The sequence below is a fragment of the Salmo trutta genome, chromosome 3 (assembly GCF_901001165.1).
Source record: "Salmo trutta chromosome 3, fSalTru1.1, whole genome shotgun sequence".
In the NCBI taxonomy this organism is placed as follows: Eukaryota; Metazoa; Chordata; class Actinopteri; order Salmoniformes; family Salmonidae; genus Salmo; species Salmo trutta.
In genome coordinates this window covers 19,727,417-19,749,802 of record NC_042959.1, presented here as the reverse complement: position 1 = coordinate 19,749,802, position 22,386 = coordinate 19,727,417, and the positions used below count along the sequence as shown (strand labels likewise).

At 45.4% G+C, this 22,386-nt stretch overlaps 1 protein-coding gene across 4 annotated transcripts in view; it reads right to left on the bottom strand.

The window, feature by feature from the left end:
• The window catches only part of diaph2 (diaphanous-related formin 2), a 706,015-nt gene that overhangs the window by 301,065 nt on the left and 382,564 nt on the right, over nt 1-22,386 (bottom strand). For all 4 annotated transcript variants that reach the window (XM_029725953.1, XM_029725962.1, XM_029725944.1 and 1 more), the window contains 2 exons: nt 20,929-21,027; nt 16,674-16,768 (listed from right to left, as the gene is read on the bottom strand). In XM_029725953.1, the coding sequence (XP_029581813.1) occupies nt 16,674-16,768; nt 20,929-21,027 (194 nt within the window). The remainder of the gene's footprint in view (nt 1-16,673; nt 16,769-20,928; nt 21,028-22,386) is intronic.

Sequence of the window (22,386 nt, the reverse complement as noted above, 5' to 3'; positions counted from 1 at the left end):
GCATGCATGTGTGTGTTTGCATGCATGTACGTGCATGGCTATATCTGCATGTGTACATGCATTATGTATCTTATGTGTGTGTGGTCTGTAACTCTGAGCCCACCTCCCCCATGTCCCCCCTCGCTGTTAGCCCCACAGGTCATGCCCCCATGTCCCCCCTAGCTGTTAGCCCCGCAAGTCATGCCCCATGTCCCCCCTCGCTGTTAGCCCCACCAGTCATGCCCACATCTCCCCGTATCTGTTAGCCCCACAGGTCATGCCCCCATCTCCCCCTAGCTGTTAGCCCCACAGGTTATGCCCCCATCTCCCCCACAGGTTATACCCCTGTCTCCCCCACGTCATGCCCCCGTCTCCCCCTCAGGTCATGCCCCCAACTCCCCTCGTCTCCCCCACAGGTCATACCCCCATGTCCCCCCTCGCTGTTAGCCCCACAGGTCATGTCCCCCCTAGCTGTTAGCCTCAAAGATCATACCCCCATCTCCCTGTAGCTGTTAGCCCCACAGGTCATGTCCCCATCTCCCCCACAGGTTATGCCCCCATCTCTCCCCCCGTCTCCCCCACAGGTCATGCTCCTTTCCCCCACAGGTCATGCCCCTGTCCCCCCAAGCAGTTAGCCCCACAGGTCATGCTCCCATCTCCCCCACAGGTCATGCCCCTCTCTCCCACAAGTCATGCCCCCGTCTCCCTCTCAGGTCATGCCCCCCCCCCAATGCTGTTAGGCCCACAGGTCATGCCCATGGATCTGGCTCCCTCAGAGCGACCAATCTGTCCTAGTTAGTCATTATAAAGGTGACCGACAGTAGAACCTTGTTAAAGTGTACATAATCTATGTCTGAAGCTCACAAGAAGGTGAGCCTTTCACATAGGTGACATCTCCACTTCTCCAGAGAGGATTGAGATGAAACACATATAACCTGTGTCACTGTGGCAATACAATTATTTAACTTTGATAGATCTTAATACAGCATTGAAGGCTGATATGACCATTACTTAATCAAATAAACTCAATTGAAGAAAGCGATCATTCCGGACTGAAATTATATGAGTTTGTCTGGAGAATAAAGTGCCATCTGAATATGTTTCTCCCAGATTCATTTGCCATCTGTCACTGAGATAAAGAAAGTTTAGCTCCAAGAAGAAAAACACAAAGTTCTGATTCATAAAGCTTTTGTATGTGTCTGAATGGGTCTACGGCATACACTCTAGCTAATGTAGCTGTCCATTATACAATGTAGCACTGACCCACAACGGTGTATGCACCAATTTCTGTGTGTGTGTCTGTGGTACGTGTGTGCCCTTGCCCAAGTGCCCGTGTTTTCCAGATCAACATTTCAACTAGAACACAAAGGGACACAAAGCACTGTACCTGAGCCCTGGTCCTAGCCCTGGTTACAGTCCAGGTCACAGCCCTGGTTACAGCCCTGGTCACAGTCTTGGTTAGAACCCTGGTGACAGCCTTGGTCACAACCCTGGTTATAGACCTGGTTACAGCACTGGTCACAACCCTAGTTACAGCCCTGGTAACAGCCCAGGGAACCAATGTTGTACATTGGGTCCCAGACATCGTATCCCTGTTGAAGCAGCCCAGCCTCCCCACCACTTTAACCTTCTCCATCATATCCCTGTTGAAGCAGCCCAGACTGCCCACCACTTTAACCTTCTCCATCATATCCCTGTTGAAGCAGGTCAGCCTCCCCACCACTTTAACCTTCTCCATCATATCCCTGTTGAAGCAGCCCAGCCTCCCCACCACTTTAACCTTCTCCATCATATCCCTGTTGAAGCAGCCCAGCCTCTTCACCACTTTAACCTTCTCCATCATATCCCTGTTGAAGCAGCCCAGCCTCCCCACCACTTTAACCTTCATCATATCCCTGTTGAAGCAGCCCAGCCTCCCCACCACTTTAACCTTCATCATATCCCTGTTGAAGCAGCCCAGCCTCCCCACCACTTTAACCTTCTCCATCATATCCCTGTTGAAGCAGCCCAGCCTCCCCACCACTTTAACCTTTTCCCTCATATCCCTGTTGAAGCAGCCCAGCCTCCCCACCACTTTAACCTTCTCCATCATATCCCTGTTGAAGCAGCCAAGCCTCCCCACCACTTTAACCTTCATCATATCCCTGTTGAAGCAGCCCAGCCTCCCCACCACTTTAACCTTCTCCATCATATCCCTGTTGAAGCAGCCCAGACTCCCCACCACTTTAACCTTCTCCCTCATATCCCTGTTGAAGCAGCCCAGCCTCCCCACCACTTTAACCTTCACCATCATATCCCTGTTGAAGCAGCCCAGACTCCCCACCACTTTAACCTTCATCATATCCCTGTTGAAGCAGCCCAGCCTCCCCACCACTTTAACCTTCTCCATCATATCCCTGTTGAAGCAGCCCAGACTCCCCACCACTTTAACCTTCTCCCTCATATCCCTGTTGAAGCAGCCCAGCCTCCCCACCACTTTAACCTTCACCATCATATCCCTGTTGAAGCAGCCCAGACTCCCCACTACTTTAACCTTCTCCCTCATATCCCTGTTGAAGCAGCCCAGCCTCCCCACCACTTTAACCTTCTCCATCATATCCCTGTTGAAGCAGCCCAGCCTCCCCACCACTTTAACCTTCACCATCATATCCCTGTTGAAGGAGCCCAGACTCCCCACCACTTTAACCTTCTCCATCATATCCCTGTTGAAGCAGCCCAGCCCCCCCACCACTTTAACCTTTTCCCTCATATCCCTGTTGAAGCAGCCCAGCCCCCCCACCACTTCAACCTTCACCATCATATCCCTGTTGAAGCAGCCCAGACTCCCCACCACTTTAACCTTCTCCATCATATCCCTGTTGAAGCAGCCCAGCCCCCCCACCACTTTAACCTTTTCCCTCATATCCCTGTTGAAGCAGCCCAGCCTCCCCACCACTTTAACCTTCACCATCATATCCCTGTTGAAGCAGCCCAGACTCCCCACCACTTTAACCTTCACCATCATATCCCTGTTGAAGCAGCCCAGCCTCCCCACCACTTTAACCTTCTCCCTCATATCCCTGTTGAAGCAGCCCAGCCTCCCCACCACTTTAACCTTCACCATCATATCCCTGTTGAAGCAGCCCAGACTCCCCACCACTTTAACCTTCTCCCTCATATCCCTGTTGAAGCAGCCCAGCCTCCCCACCACTTTAACCTTCTCCATCATATCCCTGTTGAAGCAGCCCAGCCTCCCCACCACTTTAACCTTCACCATCATATCCCTGTTGAAGCAGCCCAGACTCCCCACCACTTTAACCTTCTCCATCATATCCCTGTTGAAGCAGCCCAGCCCCCCCACCACTTTAACCTTTTCCCTCATATCCCTGTTGAAGCAGCCCAGCCCCCCCACCACTTCAACCTTCACCATCATATCCCTGTTGAAGCAGCCCAGACTCCCCACCACTTTAACCTTCTCCATCATATCCCTGTTGAAGCAGCCCAGCCCCCCCACCACTTTAACCTTTTCCCTCATATCCCTGTTGAAGCAGCCCAGCCTCCCCACCACTTTAACCTTCACCATCATATCCCTGTTGAAGCAGCCCAGACTCCCCACCACTTTAACCTTCACCATCATATCCCTGTTGAAGCAGCCCAGCCCCCCCACCACTTCAACCGTCCATCCAGTCCCTTTGTGTTTTGTTTTCCTCCAAGCCTCCTTGATCAGCATAATGTATTTCGCATTTCATTGTTGAATTAGCATTTGATGCAGGAAAAGGGGGATATGGTACAGCGTGCCAAAATAAGGCTTCAATTAAGCTCGAGGGGGGAACCGGCTTTTTACAGCTTTTCCTGCTTAAGCGGTAATCCAATGGGCCCGATGTATGGCCATACTTATCGTCCTGTCCCACATTTGCACTTTACACCATGCAGATGATGGCCAAGCCGGGCAACAATACGGAAGGCTTGCTCCAGTCACCTGTTGTTGTTAGTCCTGCAGGAACAAAGGCTGGCACGGGCTGCATCTGCAGAGGCCCTGCAGCTCTGCCGCCAAGGAGCAAGGCAAGTCCAGGTAATGAGGGGCCCATGCATATGGATGAGAGCCATGGTTAGAAATGGCAGGCAGGCGATGGCTGCTGGGTGATTGACAAACAAGATAAATAATAATAACAAGCAAGGGCCAAAACAAAAGCCCCGGCTTGGGCACAGCCAATCAAAAATCATCAGGCCCCAGCTGGAACAGTCGTTGCTGTGGAGGGAGAGGTGAGTCGCGGATTGGTTGTGGGATGGGAGAAGTTCCAGTGTGTGTGTGTGTGTGTGGGTGTGTGTGTGTGTGTTGTAAAACAACATGGATAAGGTACATTACAGCAATTTAGAGGACATATCTAAATGTCAAATTGAAACAGTATAAACAGAGAAACATGCAACCAACTGTTCAATGCTAGTACACAACCATTCTATTCTAGTACAACCATTATATTCTAGTACACAACCATTCTATTCTAGTACACCACCATTCTATTCTAGTACACCACCATTCTATTCTAGTACACCACCATTCTATTCTAGTACACAACAATTATATTCTAGTACACAACAATTATATTCTAGTACACAACCATTATATTCTAGTACACCACCATTCTATTCTAGTACACCACCATTCTATTCTAGTACACAACCATTCTATTCTAGTACAACCATTATATTCTAGTACACCATCATTCTATTCTAGTACACCACCATTCTATTCTAGTACACCACCATTCTATTCTAGTACACCACCATTCTATTCTAGTACACAACAATTATATTCTAGTACACAACAATTATATTCTAGTACACAACCATTATATTCTAGTACACAACCATTCTATTCTAGTACACCACCATTCTATTCTAGTACACCACCATTCTATTCTAGTACACCACCATTCTATTCTAGTACACCACCATTCTATTCTAGTACACCACCATTCTATTCTAGTACACAACCATTCTATTCTAGTACACAACCATTCTATTCTAGTACACAACCATTCTATTCTAGTACACTACCATTCTATTCTAGTACACTACCATTCTGTTCTAGTACACAACCATTCTATTCTAGTACACAACCATTCTGTTCTACCGCGCAACCATTCTGTTCTGCTACACAACCATTCTGTTCTGCTACACAACCATGCTGTTCGACTACACAACCATGCTGTTCGACTACACAACCATTCTACTATACTACACCATTATATTCTACTACACAACCATTATATGCTACTACACAGCCATTCTATGCTACTACACAATCATTCTGTTCTGCTACACAACCATTATATGCAACAACACAACCATTTTATGCTACCACACAACCATTCTGTTCTGCTACACAACCATGCTATTCTACTACACAACCATTCTACTATACTACACCATTATGTTATACTACACAACCATTATATGCTACTACACAGCCATTCTATGCTACTACACAATCATTCTGTTCTACTACACAACCATTATATTCTACTACACAACCATTGTATGGTACTACACAACCATTCTGTTCTGCTACACAACCATTCTGTTCTGCTATACAACCATTCTGTTCTGCTACACAACCATTCTGTTCTGCTACACAACCATTATATTCTACTACACAACCATTCTGTTCTACTACACAACCATTCTGTTCTACTACACAACCATTCTGTTCTACTACACAACCATTCTGTTCTACTACACAACCATTCTGTTCTACTACACAACCATTCTGTTCTACTACACAACCATTCTGTTCTACTACACAACCATTCTGTTCTACTACACCTGTGAAGAAATCCACCAAATGAAATAGTTGAAATATTTGTGAGAATCCTCTGCTATAGATGCTAAGAACTCATATCAAAGTGACAAGTTAAGCTTTCACCCTTGAGCGGTGTGTGTGTGTGTGTGTGTGTGTGTGTGTGTGTGTGTGTAATATGATGCAAGTGTGTACACAGGCATGTAATGACATGATACTGTTTAATATGATGCCTATAAATAGTCTATTCCACCATATATAAAATATACACTGTCATCCATATACATGCATGTTTTCAATACAGGTCGTCACTATGTAAATTCCTCCTGTATAAAATGGAGAGCAACTCTTCAATAATATTGACCAAATGAAATGGTTAAATGAGACTGTAAAGAGTAAGAACACATTCCTTTGAAATCTAAATTCTAGCGGGGAACATTACACTACAACATTTCCTCTCCTAGGTAGAGCCTGTCGATAAAGACGGACACTAAAGAAAGGCTGGCTTTATGTTTGACTGGGGGGACATACAGTACTGTCAGTGCATACTGATGGCGAACATGGAGAGAAAGTAACTCTCTCAATGAAATATTTTATATTTTTTGGGTGACTCCAAAAGAAGAGGGAAAAACATCACAATTCAGAACCAGACAGAAAATCTGCCCACACACATAGGTTTGTAGTGGAGTACTGATGCAGTAACACACACACAAAGCATGATTTTTTGTTTTTTTTCAACGGCCACATCTTGCCATAATTGACATGAATACACTTAATCTACAAAGTGTTTCTCCTGCAGCATGTAATAAGGCATGCAGTAAACCTGCTCTCAGTTTGTAATTGTGACTAATAGTGGCCGTGGGCCTTACTGCCTTGTGAGAGACATTCACTTAAACATGTCATTTTAATTACCATAGAAAAATGTCACAACATGCAGTTTGTAAAATGTATTTAATGTGTTTCTGGAAGGCTTAAAGGATAGATCTAATGTCGAGAAAACAACAAAACAACAGAAAGCATATCACTTTAATAAGAAAATATAAATCGCTTACACTTTGTCTTTCAAAAAACTCTCACTTCCTTGTATTCCCTTAAACGAACAATATGCTAAATCTATTTTAATGATATGTACCCACTGATTGTGCAAAGAATATAACTTGTAATTCACTCATGGACTTAGTTCAACTGTTGTACCCCATCAAAAGCAAAAATATACTGTAAGCTTGTTTTACTCCAATGTGTGTAAACAAAGTAAATGTAAACAAACACTATGTAGCCTAAAACAATTGTAAAAACTACAATTTTGACATCAAGGATGGTCAGTCTTTGCATCCATAACTCTGTCTATGAATTTGAGTTGTTACATTTCTCCAGCCCCATCCCTCAGTTTTTACCAGAACAGGGGTGGGGAGTAAACTTGTTATTGTTCAATTGCTGATTAACACTTTAATGAAACATTCTAGAGAGTCCAACACATTGACAGATGCACAGTGTGAGATATATAAAATCCTAATGGACTATAGGACAAAGGTAAGGCCGGGCAAACAAGTCTTGCCTTGCAGACCACCACAAGACTCCCAGCAGATGAACACAGTAATAGATAGTGTAAAGGAAATTAAAAGAGCCAGTGGGGTGAACACACCACTACCAGCAGGGCTGTGTCTTGAATGGCACCCTATTCCATCTATAGTGCACTACTTTTGACCAGGACCCATAGAGACTAGTGTGTCATTGGGGTGCAGTCTAGGACTAGAGCTGGGTAAGTGAAGAGTCAGAGACAGGAAATGAGTTATAGTGTGAGTTTCCTGACTACTCTGTCAACACTCAGATTGACTAGACTGGGGTGCCGCGTCAGTTTTAACGACTGGTACGTTCAGTACCCATGGATTTAACTCAGGGCCTTGATAACTGTGTGTGTGTGTGTGTATGTGTGTGTGTGTGTGTGTGTGTGTGTGTGTGTGTGTGACAGCTGTATTTAACAGCTTTGCAGAACATGATCACAGTATCTAAGCATCCCTTTTAGACAAATCCTCTAATGTTAATCAAAACATGGTAGGCTATGTGCCACAAAGCTAAGTACAAAATAAACACAGTATGTTTCAAAATGCAAACTATTCCATGGTTATTACTGGAGAGCTACATGGGTACACAATATCTCCCACTGTTAAAGTCAAGGTCTGCTATTTACCATGACGTCGTTCAAATGATGTTCCCATATTTAACTGTTAAGGCTTAAACACAATAAAAAGACCCTTGGTATTTCCCTTAACATCCAAAAGTCATTTTCTTCTCTTAATACGTCCTCTCGAAATGTAGCGCATTTGCACACAACATGTATTAATTACAACTAAATAAGCCGAGCAGAGCCGTGTAGTCATTAGCCTTTCCTTTTGAACAGGAGATGGGGTAATATTAAATACATCGGCCAACATAAAACATTAAGGAACCACTCTGATATTCTGCTAAAAAAATCCCTCCCCGGGCAACATCAACCGTTGAGCCTGAGCTTTACCACACACATGCAAACTGAGACACACACACGTGCGCTACCACATGCACACAAACACAAACCACAGTCCCGTGCGCACGCACACACACACGCACACACACCAAAAGTGAGTAAATATTTAGCATTTTCATCTGGCCCCAGCCTGAGTGAGTGACAGCTACGGCCTTGGTGGAAGAGATAACAGATCACCAGGAGTTCTAGCAGCCAAGTCCTCAGAAGTTTCTTAAGCTGGGCTCAAAAGAGCTACTGACAGTTCGTTTTTCATGTTGAATGTGGAGTCAGTGAGAGAGCCTTAGCGCCACACAGTTGTCACAGTACATCAAAACATCCACGGGATTGACTCAAAATGGTGCAAATGTGTCGATGATAGACGCCCAACCTTCCCCATTGACACCAAAGTCTTCCCTGAGAAATCTAGAAAGTTCTATGTTCCCCTCCCTCTGTCCTCTGACTAAGGCTGCATGAAGATCATCAAACCAATCTAATAGTTGAGTCATTTTTTATTAGCTATTATGGCTAGAGTCCGACCAATACGTTTTTTTTAGGTCCGATACGATTTCAATTTTTTGCAGGACAAAATTGACTGAAACTTCTGCCGATATACTGTTTCACGCCAGGACAATCAAAAAATATACATTTTTCACACTGAATTCTCATAAATTGACATCCAAATTAGCAATTGTCCAATAAATAAACTTGATTTCTTTCATTGTGAAATTAATGACACATCATGAAAATGGTCGCAAGTGTTCAGATAAGCATACAATTCCCTTCTATCATTCTCTTCATTGAATATCGGTTATGGTCCGACACGGATATAGCGGTAAAAGGCCAATATCAGCCGATAATATCAGTGAACCGATATATCGGTTGGGCTCTATTTATGTCCTTGGTTGGGGATATGCAGCTTGAAAATAACTCATGATTGCCACAGAAAAACAATCACAACAGGCCAAAGGGTTCATAGATCTAGCATTGTGTATTCATCGTCTTCTATTTTGTTGTTGTTGCTATTCTTATTTCTTTGTGTGTATGCATTAGCTTTGATGCACTCAGGTCAGTGCTACAGTACGACGAGCATTGATGTGACATGGCTAATTTGGAAATGAAGGCCAATTAAACATCATAGACTCCCTCTCTCTGCCTGAAGGACTATACCTAGTGGAGCCGGGGCCGTGGGTTAGCGTTTATATGATGTGGGGAGGGAAACTGATTAAGACCTCAAAGAAAACTACAAGCGCTGCGGGGTATTACATGACTTCATGTATGTGAGATCTCTAAGAGGTTCCTAACAGTCATCCATGGAACCATTGTGTGCCCAGTCGGAAGAACATGAGGGTTTACAAACGTGATGTTTTAAATCAGACAAGGTTGACTTACTTGTAAACTCCCTAAAATAACCTAAAAACCTATTGAAGCCTGTCAATTATATTATCTAAGGAGACCTTGAAATGTCTTCCAAATCTTGGAAAACTAGATCCTCTAACAAACCCCTTCAAATGGCCAGCATAAAAAAGCAGCTGTAGCTGTGTCTTTTTGTCTAGCTGTGTGGTGCTGCATTCACAGCTCTAGGTCTGTGTTGTAGCTAGCAGTGTATTATCTCAGTAAGTAACCCAGCCTGGAAAGGAGCTTTCACAGCTCTAAGTCTCTACCCACTGTGTTGTAGCTAGCAGTGTATTATCTCAGTAAGTAACCCAGTCTGGAAAGGAGCTTTCACAGCTCTAAGTCTCTACCCACTGTGTTGTAGCTAGCAGTGTATTATCTCAGTAAGTAACCCAGCCTGGAAAGGAGCTTTCACAGCTCTAAGTCTCTACCCACTGTGTTGTAGCTAGCAGTGTATTATCTCAGTAAGTAACCCAGCCTGCGAGGGGCTCATTAATGATCTGTGGATTGTTTAGCCTTCTTGTGCTCAGTTGGCACCAACCGCACAAGGGCACCAAACCAAATATCACCAGTATGCCAATTAATAGGGATGCACGATATATCGATGAACATATCGGAATCGGACGATATTAGCTAAAAATGCCAACATTGGATTCGCTCCGATGTCTAGTTTAACCCGGATGTGAACAACCAATGTCAAAGCTGACGTGCACACCTATATAACACAGATAGATAAGAACATCTTCGGATATAATGTAGGTACATGACATACTGACACCACGTAAAATTTGGCGCTGGACGTGCAACACAGCATTCCTAACCTAGCCCACAATTTCTGCTGTGTTGATCGAGCAGTCAAGTCGAGCAGTCATTCGATAGAGTAAGAAAATATCAGTGAGACAACTCAAAGGCGAAATCCATTAACCCCAAGATAATGGAATTCATTGCCCTTGACAATCAACCGTTCTCTGTTGTGGTTGATGTTGGCTTTCGCTGACTGGTCGAGCACGGATACACTTTTTTTATTTTTGGTACTATTTTTCAGATGTTGCCCTACCGGAGTTACACAGTAATAGCGTCACTGCTATTAGCTTCACAACTGACATTTGGACCAGCGATATCAGCCCCATGAGCATGCTGAGTCCGACAGCACAGTGTGTCGTTGAGGATTCGTCGTATTGCATGCTCATGAATATTCTGGTTGTCATACCGCTGCTGCCATTTCAATGGCATTTTTGAACATGTTTGAAACATGAACACACTAGCTATCTCCATTCGAACAACTGACTCGAGAAATAAGCTCATCAACTGCCCCTGCAGCAGACGTGATAAGCTTTATGTGCGTATGTAACATTTCTGGGATATTTTTTTTCAGCTCATGGAACATGGGACAAACACTTTAAATGTTGCATTTATATTTTGTTCAGTGTAGTATTTGTATTCTAATTCTAACGCCACCGATTATGTCACATAACAGTGGAGTGTGCATGCCCATTCTGATTTCGCCAATGCTAAGCTAACCAGTTACCTAGCAGCTAGTGTGCGAGTGTCTATGGAGTGAAGATGGCCCCTTTTCCCAACCAGGTGGATGTTTTTACTTTCCCACATTGGCGAATGAAACAGTTGCCCTTGACAACAGTTTTCCCCAGCAACAAAACTGCCCACACAGACTGTGAAGAAGCGATTCGGTGGCATTCTCTCTTTACTGTGTTGCCACCATGCTCGATGCTATGTACAAGGACTGCTACTTCGATGCAGACAAGAAATGTTACATAAAAGGCTGGACAAGATGGAAACCGACACAGTGACAGTGTGCACCAAGGAAGAGAGGCCATGGAGAGGCCTGAAACGTCCCTGCTTGACATGTATGATGCAATCCTGGTTGAGAATGAAACGACTGAACAAATGAACAATGAAACAGCACAGCAAGTAAGTGAAAGAAATAGGTTTTGATTATGTTTTACTGGTAATGGGGAAATATGTAAATGCCAACAAAATACTTTTTTGGACAGTGTGGTGTGTGTGTAACCTTTATTTAACTGGGCAAGTCAGTTAAGAACAAATTCTTATTTACAATGACGGCCTACACCGGCTAAACCCGGACGACGCTGGGCCAATTGTGTGTTGCCCTATGGGATTCCCAATCACGGCCGAATGTGATACAGCCTGGATTTGAACCAGGGACTGGAGTGTCACCTCTTGCACGGAGATGCAGTGCCTTAGACAGCTGTGCCCATGTGTGTGTGTTAACTATTTAACTGTACTAGAATGCTTAAAAGGCTGCAAAAACGTTATATATTGGTTATCATTATCGTTTTTTTTGCAAGGAAAATATCGGTATCGGACAAAAATGTCATATCGGTGCATCACTACCAGTTAAGCATACTGTGTGTCAGTGTAGCAGTTGGAGCCCATCCCCCAGTCCACGAAACCCCTGATCCCACTGGTGCGGTGATTAACGTCAGCGGGAATCATGCATCTGAACCAGGCTGAACAGAGCACCAGTGTTTTAAATCGTGGCTGAACTTTTATTATTTGGGCTGAATAAAGAGCGAGGCAGGGAGTGCGAGCTGAGGGCCTCAGGTTGTGGCCTTGTCACGGTGCAGACAATGGGAGTCGATGCTGAACCTGCCAGTCTTCCCTGTCCGGGGGTGGTGGGGGCTGCTGAAAGGCACTGGAGGGGGGCATAGAGGCCAAACACAATGGATCCAGACCCCCTCCTCCCCCCAACCGGGATTGCATGAGCCTGCCCCCCCGTCTCCAGACAATGCACTTCCACACGTCTCTTTCACAGCCTCCTCTGTCCATGGTTCACAACAGCACTGAATGGCTTTGTCAGCCCGCCGGACTTTTCAAGGAGACCTTTGTCAGCCCGCTGGCCTTTTCAAGGAGACCTTTGTCAGCTAGCCGGCCTTTTCAAGGAGACCTTTGCCTCGGTTTTGCTGTAACGCGTTCCCACTTTTTACTGGGCAAACTTTTATAACAAATAAATTAACTGTTTTGCCACCTTTTGATCTAATCGTTACGGTGTGCCGACACGCAGGGGTCTTCTGGCGTCTTTCTGGGTACGTGCCAATGAATAAATGGTGCTGACATCCATAACTGAACTCTCTGCAACCTTAAATAAAGCCAAGATCAGATGAAGATCATAGAGTAGCAGCTGACTGCAAAGGGACATTATTCACAGAGGGAATCTGTACTGAGGGGAAGGGAACCTGTACTGAGGGGAAGGGAACCTGTACTGAGGGGAAGGGAACCTGTACTGAGGGGAAGGGAACCTGTACTGAGGGGAAGGGAACCTGTACTGAGGGGAAGGGAATCTGTACTGAGGGGAAGGGAACCTGTACTGAGGGGAAGGGAACCTGTACTGAGGGGAAGGGAACCTGTACTGAGGGGAAGGGAATCTGTACTGAGGGGAAGGGAACCTGTACTGAGGGGAAGGGAATCTGTACTGAGGGGAAGGGAATCTGTACTGAGGGGAAGGGAACCTGTACTGAGGGGAAGGGAACCTGTACTGAGGGGAAGGGAATCTGTACTGAGGGGAAGGGAACCTGTACTGAGGGGAAGGGAACCTGTACTGAGGGGAAGGGAATCTGTACTGAGGGGAAGGGAACCTGTACTGAGGGGAAGGGAATCTGTACTGAGGGGAAGGGAATCTGTACTGAGTGAGGACGTAGGTAAAGCTAATAAGATGGAAGAGGCAGATTCCTATGGATGGATATGCTGGATGAATGGTGGTGAGCGTTTGGTGATGACTTCCGAAGTTCAGGGACCTGTACATCATAAGCCAGGGGCGCTGATGGCTCCTAATGCAAAGTAAGGAGAGCCAATCAACTCCGATATGTATTCCACTCGGACGGGTTGACACATCGTACAGATGGACATGTCAAGGCCGGCATGCCGCAACGTTTCACTGAAAAATCATTGCATTAGACATGACGACATGGGGCCGGGAAGATTATGTGATTGAATAAGGTCTTATATACATTAAGAGCCCTCCTTCCCTTCACTCCTATTTATTTATCTATCCATCTTTTTTATTCCATTCATCCACATCCCACATTCCTCCTTGAAAGAGCTGTAGCAGAGGTGCCCTTTCGAACTGAAGTGGATTTTCAATAAATACTCTGCCTAATGGGAATGGCTCCCTGGGATCCCTAGTTCATATTGAGCAGGGACGGTATCGGTGTCACCGTGAGAGGACTACAGAGGCCCTTGATCTACGTATACCATTTTATTGATTTCTCTGTTGCGGTCAATTTGGTGAAGGGGGTGACGGTGAGGCCACTCACGCCCATCCCTCGCGCTCATCTCCTGGGGGCCGACTCCTCCTTGACCGCAGTTTGAAGGAGGGCCAGACCAAGCTCTTCTCACTCTGCCCTTTGACCTTTGCTTGAAGCGAATCGAGAGGCAGAACGAAATTGTCCTCTCACACCCATCCTTCTCCACAGAGAACCACTCTCTGTACCTAACACATCTCTCAAAGCCTCCCTCCTTCCATCTATATGACATCACCATCACGCTCACTACCTCATAGCAGCATCCACATTATCATCCTAGCCTGGCGGTGTGTGTGTGTGCAGCCACGTGTGTGTGTAAATGGTGATTGGCGTGTGGCAGAGAGCAGTCAGCGTAATGTGATTAATCAGTGGGGTGAGTTGAGATGGGAGACCACACTCAGGGTGAAAGCCTCCCAGCGGGAGGCTTTCTCTTCCCCCTCTGAATCAACCTGCATCCATATCTCCCCCAGCGCCTCTCCTCAGACATCACCACTTACCAACAACCCTCTTCACACCAAGCCACCGCTCCATTCCCCAAGTCCGCCCAGCGACACAACCAATAAGGGATATTACCGCTTCCCATGGCTGCACTTAGGACTGCATGAGGCACCGAGTGTTCAAGTGAGGGGACATTAAGGGGTGTCCGTTTCCCCCGGGCCATGTGTGCATGTGTGTGTGGAACAGGGATGGGGAACGGCGATGTGATGGTATATGCCCGCTGTTCTGTTGACAGATTAATCTCTCCTCAACAGAAAGGCTGAATGTGGAAAAAGGTCACCACGTTAGATTCCCTGTTCCTCGGCAAAGTGGCGGTGGGGCTTGAGCCCCTGCGCTTCAACGTCCTACTGTCTTGGACGAGCCTTGGAGCAAAGAAGAAGAAGTGCTGTGTGTCTTCACTACCTATCTGCAAGGTTATTTATCTATTTTGCTGAGTGTGAAAGGCCGACAGACTGGTTGTGTTCCAGTCAAGACAGAGAGACAGCTCACTGCACAGGGGCGACAAGACCGATACTCACTAGTGATCAATCTCACAGAGACTTTGACTGCCAAGCTTACATGGAAATGTGCTCCTTTTTAATTCACTCATCCCCCTTCTATACGCCTCCTACTTCACATTAGACAGAAAGACACAAAAGGCTGCAGGACAAGAGTGATAAAAGATTGGGCAGGCGATGTCAATGCAGATTGGGCCTTTCGTGCCAAGCCGATGCATCTCTACCTCAAACCAGATGCCCCATTTGCAATTATTGCGTTCTCCCAGACAAGGAACACAGAAGCAAAGTCTAAATAGGGTGCCTCTAGCTAGATCATCAATCACGGGTGGGGGAAAGGAGGGTGGAGTTGGAGGGAGTTTTGCCAAGCCATGTCACATACCATTTATTATGAATGGGAGTTCCTTATGGTCTGGGAGAATGGGGTGGGGCTGACTGGATGAACGGGAGGTCTCTATGGTCTGGGAGAATGGGGTGGAGCTGAATTGATGAATGGGAGGTCTCTATGGTCTGGGAGAATGGGGTGGGGCTGACTGGATGAATGGGAGGTCTCTATGGTCTGGGAGAATAGGGTGGGGCTGACTGGATGAATGGGAGGTCTCTATGGTCTGGGAGAATGGGGTGGGGCTGAATTGATGAATGGGAGGTCTCTATGGTCTGGAAGAATGGGGTGGGGCTGACTGGATGAATGGGAGGTCTCTATGGTCTGGGAAAATGGGGTGGGGCTGACTGGATGAATGGGAGGTCTCTATGGTCTGGGAGAATGGGGTGGGGCTGAATTGATGAATGGGAGGTCTCTATGGTCTGGGAGAATGGGGTGGGGCTGACTGGATGAATGGCAGTTCCTTATGGTCTGGGAGAATGGGGTGGGGCTGACTGCTATTACAATGAGCCTGTCCTCCTATAGCTCCTCCCACCAGCCTCCTCTGATGCACACACTTATGGCCACATGCACACACACACACACAATAGTGCTGAGCAATTAGGGCTTTTTGAGGTCGGTTCGGTTTCGGTGCAATTATAAAAAAAATAATGACATTTTTCGATTTAGGTTTGGATAAAACCATTTTTTACATTAAATGCACTATGTTTTATGTGAGTTGACTGCTGTAACAACACAGAATAAAACAATTAATACATGTCCCATGATGACAGTGACTGACATTACTGCTTATCACTTACTAACCATCATTTATTCACATTACTTTACTTTAATCAAATATTTGTTTTATTTCATTCCAAGTCATCATTTGATCTCTATAGAGCTGCTGCTTATGCTGTCTGACAAAATCCCTATTTTAGAAGTTATTCAAAGTAAATAAGGCATACTTTTATGACTGCTAAACAGAAACTATCAATCACTTACATCGTGTATTTTCAGGCTCACGAAGCAACTTTTTCAATCCCTCTCGATCGCGTGTTCTCTCTTCTCTCAGCTTCTGTTTCTGCTCCGCACAGACTGGACAAGTTTAAGCAGGTGTGCAATGGATTATGGTCATTGTAGTTATTGACCATGTTTTCTGCACTAAACTATATAGAATATTGGCCTGTTGGAAACTATATCTCTGTACTACATCGCACAGTTTAGGCTTGATCTGATTTATCTCTACAGAAACTGCACACCAAGCTCACAGAAAAAAATTGAACTAAATGGAATTCAATTAGTTGTTTAAAAACCGAAATACAACTATTTCGCTCAGCACGCACACAAATACACACACACAGGGGTCAGACGGGTAGGTTGGACTCACCTGGATCAGTGATTCGCTCAGCCTCCCCTCGTCCACCTCCAGCACAATGTCCCGGATCTCTTCATAAGGCAGCCGGAATGAGCCCAGGAAAATTGCTGTTGTGATAGAAATGGGAAGAGGGGAGTCATTTTCCTCCCTTTTTTTTATTAGACCGGCAGGTTCAAAAGAGAGCTTTCACCTTTCACGAGCCCAGATCAAACCTGACACTGGGAAAAGTAATACACTTTCAGCCCTTCAATGGGATTGTTTGTGTCCGTCTGACAAAAACATCCAAATTTCCCAGTGACGATAGTAGCCAGTTGAAATAACACCAATTTTGAGCACCGATTAACAGATAATGACTTTATATGTCAATCCCCTAACCTTTGGTTAAATTGTGGATTCAACATAACACAAGGACAGAAACTCAAATAAGTAATGCTCTTGTAAATTGTGGGTGAGGGGTGGTCAAGAACCTCAGCCCCGCTACATCAGAGCAAGGTTCCCAGCGAGAACAGCAGCTCTGAGAGTTACATGGAATGCGAGGAGACTGCTGAATCCTAGGCAGGCATTCTCAGCGGGAGCCCCAGTCTCCAGGTGGGCCTGGAGGAGGCCCTCAGGGGGAATTTGGACCTGATGGCTGGTAGGCTGGTACGCTGGGAGTAACCAGTGGAGGTCTGGTAATGAGTGTCTTCACAGCTGCTATAGCATGCCCACTCCATGCCAGTCCACTTCCTCTGTGTGTTCACATCAGATTCAAAAAATGTTCATGTCGTCAACAAGCAATTTATTTAGCAGGTTCTCAAATTACGTTTTGTATTTTCAACTGTGGGAAGTTGAACAACTTGCATGAGAGTATTTTTTAATTTTTCGAATGTGTTACATTTTAATTGGTGGAAGAGAAAGTTTCAGCTCAACTGTTGCATCATCAGCTATCTGACTTGCCTTTTAACAATTTCTAAATGACACATGCATACACTCATTTATTTCCAGTTCCAGTCTCACAGATATATTATGAATTCAAATGTCTCCATCAACCACCACAAAAACCTTGAAGGGCTCTGAACAACGCTGAATACATTATATAAAGCTTGGCAAAGAGATCAGATTTGTATGAAGAGTGGAGGTAGGGAAAATAAAGAACCATTGAAAAAACATAGTGAAGTCTGATCATTCTTCTCCACTTTCAGCGTCTATAACGTTAAAGCACAGACTCAACAGAGGGAAATGAACATGGCTCGTGCCAAAACGGGTGGTAGAACTCCTTGTGGACAACCGTTGAACATCAAGATCAAGAACATCAACAAATATGTCAGTTGTTGCATGTGTATTTAATGCTGATAGATCACTATGCACAGTATGGGGGAGGGGTGACTCCATTTCCAGCATGCCTGACCCCACTCCCCGTCCAGTGCTCATCACATCTCATATGTATCCCAAATGGTATGCTATTCTCCCTATTCTCTAGGTAAGGCACTACTTTGAGTCCTATGGGCCTTGGTCAAAGGTAGTGCACTATATAGGCAATATCAGCACAGATGGAACGACTTCGAGTAAGAACCCCCACTCCCTTCTATTGTTACAGCTGGACTGTTCCCCACTGCTCCACACCCATCCCCCAGGTTACATTTACAAATAAATAGGATTTTTTACAGCACAAATCTTGTAAATGTCATTGAGGACTGAGGAGACCATTATGTTATGACTGGGAGGGTGTTGAGAAACCTAGACGTAGATGGAGGTGGTTAGTGTTAGTCTGGGAGGATGATGAGAAACCTGGAGGTAGATGGAGGTGGTTAGTGTTAGTCTGGGAGGATGATGAGAAACCTGGAGGTAGATGGAGGTGGTTAGTGTTAGTCTGGGAGGATGATGAGAAACCTGGAGGTAGATGGAGGTGGTTAGTGTTAGTCTGGGAGGATGATGAGAAACCTGGAGGTAGATGGAGGTGGTTAGTGTTAGTCTGGGAGGATGATGAGAAACCTGGAGGTAGATGGAGGTGGTTAGTGTTAGTCTGGGAGGATGATGAGAAACCTAGACGTAGATGGAGGTGGTTAGTGTTAGTCTGGGAGGATGATGAGAAACCTGGAGGTAGATGGAGGTGGTTAGTGTTAGTCTGGGAGGATGATGAGAAACCTGGAGGTAGATGGAGGTGGTTAGTGTTAGTCAGGGAGGAAGATGAGAGACCTGGAGGTAGATGGAGGTGGTTAGTGTTAGTCAGGGAGGAAGATGAGAAACCTGGAGGTAGATGGAGGTGGTTAGTGTTAGTCAGGGAGGAAGATGAGAAACCTGGAGGTAGATGGAGGTGGTTAGTGTTAGTCAGGGAGGAAGATGAGAAACCTGGAGGTAGATGGAGGTGGTTAGTGTTAGTCAGGGAGGAAGATGAGAAACCTGGAGGTAGATGGAGGTGGTTAGTGCTAGTCAGAGACTTCTCACAGGACTTAATGGGCTTGAGTATAATTTCCCATCACAGTCATCATTTCCCAACTTCTATTCAATACATCAGTGTCCAGTCAATGTCCAGCTAGCAAAGAGGCATCACACTCCCGCTATTAGTTGAGTACATGAAGCAGAGGCATATTCCTGAGGGGATGAGTAGGCATGTTAGTGTGTAAGTATGCAGGTGAGTCAGTCAGCCACTCTAGAGTAGTCATGGTTTCCATTCCACTGTCACACACACCTTACACCCACTCCAGCAAGGCTCCCCGCCCCAACACCAACCTTCTATTATTTCCCCCTGATGTAATCATCAATATGTCAATCACAAGAGAACAGTGATGATATGAAGCAATACTTGATACCTCACTGTCAACATGACTGGAATCAGAGTCATAGAGTAGATGGAGATGGAGGGGGCGGTGTAGTTGCTATTTGTTGATATTTCTGGGATTTTATCTCCCCGTTTTGACATATGAGTTTAGCCCCTACTTGTGCCACCACCCCCTCAACAGCAGCCTGGAGATTTAAAGTATCTTCACTCCATGTTAACATACTTTGTTTTCAGATCCAGTAGAATCACAAACAGGGATAGACAAGGGAAGAGGTGGAGTTTATGTGACCTGCTATTTTAGCATTGAACGCATGAATATTGCATGAGGGGGGGACTGGGAGCTGTCAATGTGACAGAGGCTTCTCCTTGGTAAGGCATAAGCCATCCATCGATAACTGATTACCGGCAAAATTCTGGCTATGCTACAATGAGAAAGAGGAACTGGAATCCAAACAGAATATTGCTCCATTGCACTGATAAGTTAGGTAGGTCAAACAATAGAAAAACAAAGAGATATTCCGTTTGAATTCCAGGCAAGCCTTCTTCGTCATCTGATGCAGGAAGAAGTCTAGCAGGTCAGAGGTCAGAGGTGGAGAGAGATACAGTGATGGTGTTGCTCACAGCATATGGTCCACACCTGCTGCTAGGGATAATCACAAAACAAACGCCCGGCATTGTCTCTTGATCCTGTTCTGTGTTGATTTTACAAATGGTATCAGAGGGGGCTGGGACTTCATCCATCTGTAGCAGCGATGACCCCCAGCACATTGCCAAAACAGCACTTACCCACAGCTCAGGTAAAACAATATTCCTGTTTGTAGGGTATGCAAATAGCCCTAAGAACATTAGTCATCATAAGTGCCGAACAAAACAGCTTGACCGTCCTACAGTACAACATCCCCATGTTCTAGGTGAGTTATATGACACATACTCTGAATGTAATATGTGTTTAGAAAACAGTCCCTCCAGGATTTCGCTGCATTTTTTTTGTGATCTCTACGGGCAAAAATGCTTGATTTTGCTACAGCAATTCTGACCAAAAAAAGGTTGTTAACGTGTGACTTGATTGAACAATTTTATGTGGTTAAATTGCAGTGATTGGTTGAAATTGCACACTTTTTGTAATGTGGAGATCGAACAGTTTTATGTGATAACAGTGCAGTGAAGGGTCAATCCTTCCCATAATATGCGGGGAATTTGGCAATCACAGAATTGCTTAATCCTGGAGGGACTGATAAAACACATTGTGCCCTGAATGCAAAAATGCTAGTAGGTGTTGACTGTCCTACAGTGCAACTGCCCTATATGCGGAGTTATATGGCACATGTACTTTGAATGTAACATGCATTTGTAAAACACACTGTGCCTAATTGAGCCCAAATTCTGGTGGCATATAGCCTCAAATTACGTTTTAATAACCAGTTTTCACAATTCAATTATACCATTCCTGGGACATAGTGACATTTTTCTCAGATGGACAAGCTTGGTAAAGGGGCAATGAGTACTTACACAAATTCTGTGCCGTCTTTGCGTCCAAGATTCGCAGCTCCTTCGCCTTTTTCTTGAATTGCGTCACCCTGGCGTCTGTCTCATCCACCTCATTTTTCACTGTAGAAGGAACAGAAGGAATGCGTATTCAATTCTGAGGAACATAACTGGTGTATGGAAAGTGCAATGGCCTTGACCCATAAGAAATGATTAAATGTTTGCTTTAGTTTGGTATTTTCATAATATATATTATTCTGGTTTATTTTGAAAATGTACATTCACATTATGTTATGAGCACACTAGGTGACAATACACATTGGGAGCCTTAAGGTTCTATGCATGAGACCCGTACACATATGGAGAAACAAAGACAAAGTGGTGTTTAAAGGAGTATATGAATGATGAAAGAGTATTTAACCCAACACAGGAACACACTCATCCAACTGGGCTCTAAAGCCAATGGAAACCAAGCTTTACACTCTAAAAAGACCCTGCCAGGTAACATCTACACCATTTAGACGCCAGCAGCTAGGCCCTCCATATTAGTTTCTCGCACATTCATGTATAATACGCCCTGGTCTGCTGGAGCGAACCTGCAGCAGCAGCTTGTGTGTGTGTGTGTGTGTGTGCGTGCGTGTTGTAAGATAGTTGACAAACACAGCTCCCCTTCCCCAAGGCTCATTCTGTCAGCCTCCCAAAGCCAGGGAGATAATTGTGTTCCCAGCGTAATCCTGGAGAGAGCCACACACTGCTGCTCCACTGAGCACACAGCACACAGGCAGGCACACGCCACACAGGCAGGCAACACAGGCAGGCAGGACACAGGCAGCACACCGGCAGGCAGGCAGCACAACAGGCAGGCAGGACACAGACAGGCAGGCAGCACACAGAGAGGCAGGCAGGACACAGACAGGCAGGCAGCACACAGACAGGCAGGCAACACACAAGCAGCCTACGACTCAGGAGACCGGCCCCAATCTTAATGACAGTGTGTCAGGGAGATTCCGCACGGTATACGTGACACTATGTGTCAGCCAATCGTTCCTATTAAGTTTACCTCTACACACATAATAATTACATTATTATTATTATTATTTACATACACACGTACAGGTAAGTATGCATTCAAACTAGCTACAATCACAGGGCCCCTTTGTCTGGGAGCCACCCCTAGGGAGTGAGCATACTGTCTTTAAAACAGAAAGGAGGGAGGGAGAGAGAGATAAGGAAGGGAGGGAGGGAGGAATGTACAGTATACTCAGGTGGAGACGGCAGCGGCAGAAGGAGAGAGGAAAACTCCTCGGTCCCCCCCACCCCATCCACTCAAGATGGCTTGTGGGAGTGGCAGAGCGCCTCGCCGCTAATCATCACAACTCCTCTATTTATTTAAGCCCAAGGTGTGAGTCTCCCAGGAAATACCCAGAACAAACAACCAGATCCCCAGAAAGTATCTGCATATTTGAAGAAACAATCAAAGAG